Below are 10119 nucleotides of genomic sequence, written 5' to 3' on the forward strand. Positions count from 1 at the left end.
CATTTACATTTACAAACTGATAACGATCAGTCAAATAAGACCTGAGTCAGGAAAGGGCTGTTCCCTTAATGCCTACTACATTTTCCAGTCTATTGAGGAGAATAGCATGATCAGGTGTTTCTTGTTGCCCAGGTGAGTCCTGTTAGATTGATTGTTTAAACAATTAATAGCTCTGAATGTCTTCTCTTGGTTTGAGCCACAAGCATTGGGAATAGCCAATACAACAATGTGAAACCACTGGTGTACTAACAACCAGACATGGAACAGATCGGCCAAGGAAAACAACCACAGGTTATGACAGAAACATTGTGAGAGCTGTGATGAAAACACAAAAACAACAGTCAGTGACATCACCAACAACCTCCACAGGGCAGGAGTGAAGATACCACAATCCACTGCTTGAAGTCTATAGAAACATTCTGTCTGACAATTTACAGAGAAATGCATCCAGTCTAATCAGGAGGATCTTCAACATGCAGCAAGACAACGACCTAAAACACACTGCAACACAACAAAGCACTTCATCAGGGGAAAAAGTGGAAGGTTTTAGCTGAAACCTGGAAAAGAAAAAAGAAGAATGCAGCAGTTTGGTTATGTCAGTGGGTCGCCGGCTTGATGCAGTTGTTGCAAGCAGGGCATATGCAACCAAACATTAAGTGTTATTTATTTTAAGACTCTCTGTTCCTATAGTTTTCTCACCAAAGGTGCCGTGTTCTGACTTGTTTAACACGTTTAGATGTAAATATCAGGAAATGAAAGCTGAAATTCTGATCTATCGCCTTATATTCATCTTTTGATCTCAAACCCAAATGTCTTCAGTGTATAGCCTTTCAGTTCCAATACGTTCAGAGAGGAGTGTGTGTGTGTGTGTGTGTGTGTATAAAATGGTAGAGGTTGTAAAAGTTCAGTATAGTACACAATGTTTCCAGTGAAACAGACAATTTTGGACAAAAGTCCTGTGTCATATACACATCTGTCTATATATTTACACACTCTCTCTCTCTCTCCCTCTCTCTCTCTCTCTATCCCTCTCTCTCTCTCTCCCTCTCTCTCTCCCTCTCCCTCTCTCTCTCTCTCTATCCCTCTCTCTCTCTCTCCCTCTCTCTCTCCCTCTCCCTCTCTCTCTCTCTCTCTCTCTCTCTCTCCCTCTCTTTCCTTTTATATATATTTATACACCTGTCACAGTGGAGGTGTGGCTGCATAATAATAACAACAAAATTTTTTTGTTGTTATTATGTTGGCTTGATGCAACAGAAATTACTTATTTATAATATAATATAATATAATATAATATAATAATGTAAAAATACACAGACAGATGTTTACTGTTAAACACGTCAGTGAATTACTTTTTGTGTGACACAGAATTAACACAAAAAAATGACTGAACTATAAAATAATGTGCTCCAGCAAAACTGGTGTAGTGTTCTCTAAAATAACCACAAGGTGGCGACAAAACCAGTTAAAATAATATTGTGTTTTAATCCTCTGAGGTGAACTCATCCTGAAACTCCTCATCTGTAAACTCTCTCTCTCTCTCTCTCTCTCTCTCTCACACTCACTCACTCAATCACACACACTCACACACACTCACACACACACACCCCAGAGGCATTGTGAGAGGTTTTTAATGAGGTGATGGTGAGAATCCTTGCTACAGTGATGTGATCTGACTCTGCTTTTTTTTTTTTTTTTTAAAGGAAAGATGCTTTTGCAATGGTGTGTGTGTGTGTGTGTGTGTTTGTACCATCTGTAACCCACTTCCTTCCTGTGACAGGAAGTTCCAGGAGCAGGAGTGCCCGCCCTCACCGGAGCCGACACGTAAAGAGAAAGACAAGAGCGGCTGCCACTGCGTGATCGTCTGATTGGTCCATCACCATCGCCACTCATCCAGCTGCTATCACCAAACCCCGCCCCCTCCACCCTGCCTTCTGACATCACATCCTGTGTGGATGAACCGCTGCCTTTCTCACACGTGCATGTCTTCAAAAGAAAATAAACAAACACAGTAACTCTCTGTTCCGGCGTTATCCGGTTCACGGCGTCCTCCGAGACGTCACGACTAGAAGAACCAAACCATGGTGGAGCTCTGATGGAGCGTTTCACCTTCACTTCACTGTACCGACATCGCAACACCGATAATCTCATAATCTCGTCTCAACACAACACAACACTACACGTCGCTTTTACTAAACATGAACGCTTTTTGTATTTGGAAGGTTTTTGTTGCCTTACAGTGACTAAAACATCACGAATAGACACAGGAATGCTGATGAAGAGGCTTTTAGCCAGCTTTGTGTTTTTGAAGCTTTTTTGTGTGTCTTGTGCCACATTTGTCTTCTTTCTTGTGCTAATCAACTACTGTACATCAGATAACAAGTGAAACTCGTCTTTATAATAACACAGCGTTCTCCACAGACTGAGTGAAGCTGGTGGAAATGTGTGTGAGTGTAATGTACATATAGACAGGCCTTAAGCTCATGCTCACGCTGTGAGCGATGTTCTGCTCGAGTCAGTGTTCTGTCACTCCTTCATTCTGTCACTCCTTCATTCTGTCGCTCCATCACTCTGTCTCTCCTTCACTCTTTCACTCCTTCAAACTGTCTCTCCTTCATTCTGCCTCTCCTTCATTCTTTCACTCCTTCATTCTGTCTCTTCTTCATTCTGTCATTCTGTCACTCTGTCATGTCGGGCCTCTGGTGAAAAAGTGATTTTGATGTGTGTCAGTTTTTGTCATATAAGCGAGCGTATTTCCTCCATGTGGACGGTGCGTCCTGCTTTCAGCTCTGAGGTTGTTTTTTTTCTCGCTCTGTTCTGACTCTCAGGTTCTCCTCTTCACACTCTTCTTATTTATCACTGTTCCCTGACAGCAGCGCACACCCCGGTGCCTCCACAAGGACCATCGCTGATAAATTATTAACCAGAAGTCAATAAACTGGTCATTTTTCTGGCCTTCATTCATTTGCATTTAAACTGACAATGTTTGATTTTTATTAGGATCAAATTGTGGTTTTGTGTTTTTGTTCTGCTGTTAATCCTGAACCTGATTCTTCACTTACAGCGCTGTGCAAAAGTCTTACGCTGGATTTTTACAGAAACTTCATGTCTTTATGTCCTCTATGTTAGTGTGTAAGTAGACTTTTTTCTCCTTTCCAAACATTTGTTTGATTAAATGTTACAGTAAAATTGTTGTAGTAGATCACTTTGTACAATAAAGTTCAGCGGATGATCAAAGAGAGCGAACAGAAATCTGCAGAAGAACTGTGAAGGTTCTCCTAAAACTTACAGCTGATTTTCTTATAAACCCTATAAGACACTGCTTTAAATACTGACCTGCTGTAGATTAAAGTCTTTGATATTTCGTTTTTGTGATTCATTTTGAAGGAATCTTCACTTTACAGAATCTTTTTGGACTTTTGCACAGTTCTGTACGTTAATCGTAGGAGATTTTCAGATTTAGTGTGTGTTCTGGCAGTTCCGAGAGTTTGAGATTCAGTTTCATTTCTGACTGAATCCATCCTCACACACGCTGCTGTGTTTATTCTGGTCGAGGGTTTTGCGTCACTGTTCCACCGTCTCACATGTTTTTATTTCACTTTTGTTGTCTTCCTATTTGCATTCACGTGTTTCTGTACGAGGGATAAAACTCTTAGTTTTTGTTTTCTCACACTGTAATATAAGATATTAAAAAAGATGGAAGTGATACTCTGAACAACATGATTAAATGTTTTTACTATATACTTTTATACGTTATTTTCTTATTGGACTAGTTAATGAGTATTTTTATATGTTTGTAAGTGAAGACTGCTCTCATGGAAAGAGCGCAACTGTGTGTATTTGTAAAGAGGAGTATTTAATGATCTCAGTTTATAATAAATATCATAGAGCAGATTATAACAGGCGTTAATATTATTAGCGGCAGGCAGACAGGAAGATTTGCTAGCGTTCAGTCTGAACCTTTATCCTCAAACACGAACCATGATGCACTGCGTCTGGCGGTGATGAGCCTGATCCTCTCGTGATGGCGTAGAGTCTTGAGAGCAGGTAGCTGAAGTCGAAGCTGCTCTCAGATTAGCAGAAAAAGGCAACATCCACTAGTTTGGTTATTTTTTGTGATGTGACAGAAATAAGAGCTTAAGATGGAGATAAAGGTTGAACCCAGTACACGACTCAGTCCCTTTTTGTTCTAGAAATTTCTGTGCCTCCATAATGTGTGTTCTTGCTCCCATCTTCTCCCTGTACAGTTCCTGGTGCTATAATAATAAAATCTGTGATTAAACCAAGCGTCTTATAAAATGCTTTGCCTGGAACTCAGGAGAAATAATTTTCTGTTTGAATAAAAATGATTTCCGGTTTGCCGTGAGGAATACAGTATGAAATTAAAAAACCACAGATTTCCTTTCATATGATAATGAGAGTAATATTATTTACAGCTGCCCCACTGTGTGTGTGTTCTTCTCATCTCTCGTCTCACAGTGCTGAAACTCGTAAATCAGCTGAAGATCAGATCTTTAAAATGCTCTCGTCAGTGATTGTTCATCCTCTCCATCCTCCACACTGAGCCTCTGCAATCAGACTGAAATCATCAGAGTTAAATAATGAACATAAACCTGATCCAAGGCCATTAACACACTCGAGTGAACGAGCTGGAAGCTGTGTACGGATCTGAACCTGAGCACTTACAGGTACTCCATCACAGGCTGAACAGCGGCCTGTGATTGACCTTCCCTGAGTGATTTCTGACCTTTACGCATGTTTATGACGTTGATGTGGATGCAGTGGGTGAGCAGATTTTTCACAAACTCACAGAGCTGAAGAAACCAGAAGCTAAACTTCTAGCATTTATCAGAGATTCCACTGCAATCCAGTGCACAGACATTTGGATCAGCTGATCTGAGCCAATCAAATCCCAGGGTTTAGGATCCTGAAGCTTGTGGCCAGAAAAGTGTACATAAGATATCAGACACCCTGTGGTGTGTGGGCGGAGCCTCAGAGACAGCGACTGCAGTGTGATATCACAACATGCTAATATAAATATGTTTATTAACAAAGTCTACTACCTTTCTACATTTCTCTTTTGTTTTGAAAAATTACTGAAGGTTTTTTTCTATATAAAGTCTAACAACATTATTTAATAAATGATATTTCATAAGTCATGTAATGTGCGAATAGCCTTCAGTAGTTTATTAAAACTAAATAAACATGTAATATTTCTGATTTCTGTGTGTTTTTTAATCGGCCTGTTGCACTGAACATGAAGGAGTTTTACTGTGACGTCATTGTGTACATCAGTATAAAATACATTCTCATCACAGAGTCGTCTTCACAGTTAAGCATGAATAAAAATCAAATAAATTATTTTTCTTTTTGTCACAAATTTATGGAGCACACTAATGTGTGTGACAAATAACGAGGTTTCATAATGAAGAGTCTTTTTTCATTTTAGTGCTACGTGATCCATTATTCCTGTGAAGGTTGCTTTATCTTAATGTTTAATTGTGCTGTTTTTCAGAAGCTTTTAAACAGGAAATCTGTGGAGTTTTTTCTTTTCAGTGAGCAGTGAGAGGAAGTGAAGAGCTTTTACTCAGGAGACTTATTTTATTAAACTCAGAGCTATAAATCCATAAATCCTGATGTTCAGCTCCTCATCTGTCTCTACAGGAGGAATCTGATCGACTCGTTCACTAAAAACGCTTTGAACACATGTATGCTTTTGAACACACACACACACACACACACACACACACACCGTGTGGGCGCTGAGCTATAACATTATCATTAAGAGATCAGGGGTGAAGTGTCTCTGAAAGCCTGCTGATTATGTTGTCCATAAAAGTGACGTATAAAGCACATTACAATACAAACTGTGCCTTTAATTCACTGAATGAACCATAACCTCATCTGTGATCATTAAAATGCTTCAGATTATGTCACATAGACATTATAAATACAATAACAAAAATTACTGAAATTAAATTGTTCACAGTTTATTATAATGACAGGAATGTAACAAAAATCTAAATAACAATTCTAATCCAGTCTGGAAATAAATTCACTGGGATTCATTTACTGCTGCATCACGCAGGACTGCGGAGACGGCTGCAGCTGTATGTAATGCGTTTACTGAAAAAACAGACAAACAAATTTAAATCATCAGAAAAACCGTCAACAAGAAACAGACAGAAGGTCGGGAGATCAGCAAACAGAGTTAACAGGACAAAACCAGAATCGAGAAACCAGGAAACCAAAAACAACTCTAGTTCCATAACGAAGAAACCCCAGCAGCGTCTGTACTTTCTGCAAAGGCTGAGGAAAGCACATCTCCCTCCCCACATCCTCTCCATGTTCTACAGAGGGACTATCGAGAGCTTCCTGAGCAGCTGCATCACTGCCTGGTTTCGGATCTCGAGACTCTTCAGTGGATAGTGAGGACAGCTGAGAAGATCATCAGTGTCTCTTCCCTCCATCACAGACATTTACACCTCACGCTGCATCCGCAAAGCCACCAGCATTGTGGACGACCCCATACACCCCAAACACCCCAAACACCCCACACACCCCACACACGCCCCTCACACACACCCCACACACACCCCTCTCACACACCCCACACACACCCCTTACACACACCCCTCTCTCACACCCCTTACACACACCCCTCTCACACACCCCTTACACACACCCCTCACACACACCCCTCACACACGCCCCTCACACACCCCTTACACACACCCCTCACACACACCCCTCTCACACACCCCTCACACACCCCTGACACACACCCCTCACACACACCTCACACACACTCTTCACCCTCCTGCCGCCTGGTAAACGGTACCGAAGCATTCGGGCCTCACGACCAGACTGTGCAATAGTTTCTTCCCCCAAACCATCAGACTCCTCAACACTCAGTAACTGGACTGAAGGAACACACACACACACACACACACACACACACACACACACACACTTCCAATACTCAGAAACTGGACTGAAGGAACACACACACATACCAATATACACACACTACTGAGCATCCTCCATCCTCTCTGCAATTTTTTTGCAAGTTTTTGCACGTTTATGCTGCTACATTACTCACTATATTATACTGTTCATAGGCTGCTACTCTTATGTTTACTCTATTTCAGCTACTTGTATTGTTCTCTTGTTCTATTTGCACTACTGTCACTAGATTCACTTTAAACAGAACTGTGTGCTGGTCGGCGCTGCACTGGGACTCACTGCGCTCACTGTCTCTCAGTAGTCACTGTACTGTTTTGTAGTGTCTTGTACTGTCTTGTAGTGTCTTGTACTGTCCTGTGCTGTCTGCACATGTTTGCACTTGTGTACTTTATTGTATAATTTATGTCCCTTGTAGTTGTGTGTTGTTCTGTGTTTCTTATGTGGCACCTTGGTCCTGGAGAAACGTTGTTTCGTTTCACTATGTACTTGTATACGGCTGAAATGACAATAAACTCCACTTGATTTGACTTGAAGATCAGGAACTAGAGAATCTCAAACTGTAAACAAAGGTGTGGTGTGTCAGGTACGAGACACTGGACGATCGCATGGTGGTAGGATTGTTTGAGAGGGCTTTATATACGTGTGTGTGTGTGTGTGTTTGTGTGTGTGTGTGTGTGATTGAATCCAGGTGCAAGCAGTCAGTAATTAGGTGAAAGAGATCATGACAATGGCCATGTTTGAAGGATTCAGTGCATTTTGGGAGATTCTGGTGTTGACTTGATAGAAACCCAAACATCACAGACGTGAAGAGCTTTGAAGGATCTGGGAGCTTGAGGATGGGCGCTGTGGTGAATGATCTTTTCAGTTGGGTGAATGTTTGGTTTGCTGCTTCCTTCCATTTCAGTCTCTTAGGGCCCTTTTTAAGGAAGGATGTGAGGTGAGCAGCGATGGAACTGAATCCTCTGATGAACCTTCTATAAAAGTTGCTGAGAAACCTTTGTAATTCTTTGACTGTGGCTGGCTGAGGCTAGTCCCCGACTGCAGTGACTTTGTTATTGTCCGTAAGCACTGATCCCACGCCCCAGAAAATAAACACTCGGCGCATGGAACTCACATTTCTCTCCTTTTATATATAAGTGGATTTTGGAGCAGGTGGGTGAGGACTTGCTTGATATGACTCATGTGAAGATCCATGGAAGCAATGATGAATTTCCCCAGAATGTCCTGAAGAACGTCACTGATCAGGCACTGGAAGAATTTTCCACTCATCTCCCTCTCTGACTCACACTGTTCACACTGCAAATCCAGCTGGTTGAAAACACGGGCATTTTCGAGTTGTTCGAGGGCTGAGAGCACCAGAAGAGGAGAGACCTCTGTCTCACTGTGCTGTGGTTTAATCCTCTATAGTCCATGTATGGACAAAGTTCTCCTTTTTCTCCACAAAGAAGAACTAACTCCAAATGGTGTACTAAATACTGTATGTATGTGATACAAACTCTAACTTACCGTGTATTGTTTTGGGTGAGTATCAAGAGTTTAACTAAATTTCACTCTCACTATTAAAAAGAGAAGGACAATAAAATACCTCATAATTAGAAAATTATTTGAGCTAAAAAAGTGATAAATCAGACAGTTTCCTCTGGGTTCTCCGGGTTACTGTGGGTTCTCTGGTTTCCTCCTAAAAACAAGCCGATACGTGGACTGGTTACATTAAATTGTTATTTGAGTGTGTGTGTGTGTGTTTTAAATTGAAGTGTTTTAAATATAGTTGATTATTTCTCAGTTTCTCTTTAAGCATATTGTCTGCATAAATGTCCTCTATAGTTTTTCCTTCTTTTGTTCGTTATTTGCTCATGTCTTAATTACAGCTCGGCACTGATTGTGTGTTGTTTTAATTACAGTACTCATTCACAAGGTATAATCTTACAAATGTACTGATTGTGACAGCCCTCATGCACAGCCTGTATGTCTGATTGTGTTAATAAAGTCATTTCTGTTGTGTTGTCGTTGTTCAGATGTTGTTCTCCTTCTCTTTCATTAGCTATAAACTAAACAGAAATAACGGCAGGACTGAAAGCAGCTCTGTGTTCCACTGTTAACGTTACAGCACAAAGAAACTGGCAAAGTTAATATTCACACTAAAGCTCGAGTTTGACATTATTCTCTCTGATTTAATCCGGCACTCTGTAATAGTCTTTTTATCTCTGCACCACAGAGTGTGAAATTCACCGAGCCTCATTAACGTCAGCGTAAATAATGGAGCTTTTTAGTATTCAGAGCTGAGTCACTTTCTTAACCTGTAAAAAAAACACTGCGTTTTCTACTTTTCCTTTCCTTGTCACATACACGGTTATATACAGTATATAACTTACAGTGCAATGAAAACCTGACCTACGCCTCCTTACCTTTTAAAATAAGAAATGAATAAGAAATAAGTAGAAAAGAAGCCTAAGGATAGTCTTTAGTGTCTGCTCCGTGTACGTAATGTCTCTGATCTGGACTCGTCACTGAGTCTCTGTTCACTGAAACGAACTTCAGTGCGATTCGCTGAAACCTCTGAGACCTCTGAGATGTTCTGGTCAGAATGTTATCGCTGATCCACCTCCACACTCGTTCCTGTCTTTACTGTTTGCTCTCGTACTGAACAGCAGCTTTAAATTTAAGAATTAAAGACCAACAGAAGGAAATGAATAAGTATGAGATTATAAAAACAAATAAACCTAAATAAAGATCAGAATGATTCTCCCTGAATATTCTTTATTATTATATATATAATATAATAATATACACTATAAAATATTAATGTCAGTTAACAGAAATCAGTAAACACACACACGTGTAAGAAATATGGTGAGTGTTAAGGGAAGTGACTCCTGTAGACTGTAGAGCTGTGCAGTCAACCCCCTTTCCCCCTCTTCAAGTGGTACAGTCCATATTCTAAAATGTATGTAAGTATAATATATATATATGTGTGTGTGTGTGTGTGTGTGTGCGTATGTGTGTGTACAGTATATGAGTCAGGTACAGTCAGTATTCTGAGAATAATATGCAGAGAAATAACTCCTCAGTGGTACAGTCCATATTCTGAATGCATATGATTTTTCACATGCTCCCCCCCCCCCCCCCCCCACGTGGTACAGTCTCTATGTATGTAAT

At 40.6% G+C, this 10119-nt stretch overlaps 1 protein-coding gene across 1 annotated transcript in view; it reads left to right on the forward strand.

Annotated features, from left to right (window-relative positions):
- The window catches only part of rras2 (RAS related 2), a 38925-nt gene extending 35187 nt beyond the window's left edge, over positions 1-3738 (forward strand). The window contains exon 6 of the mRNA XM_034308652.2: positions 1778-3738. Coding sequence (XP_034164543.1) covers positions 1778-1865 — 88 coding nt within the window. The 3' untranslated portion in view covers positions 1866-3738. The remainder of the gene's footprint in view (positions 1-1777) is intronic.
- Positions 3739-10119: the final 6381 nt, after the last annotated feature.

This window comes from Pangasianodon hypophthalmus, chromosome 11 (genome assembly GCF_027358585.1).
Source record: "Pangasianodon hypophthalmus isolate fPanHyp1 chromosome 11, fPanHyp1.pri, whole genome shotgun sequence".
In the NCBI taxonomy this organism is placed as follows: Eukaryota; Metazoa; Chordata; class Actinopteri; order Siluriformes; family Pangasiidae; genus Pangasianodon; species Pangasianodon hypophthalmus.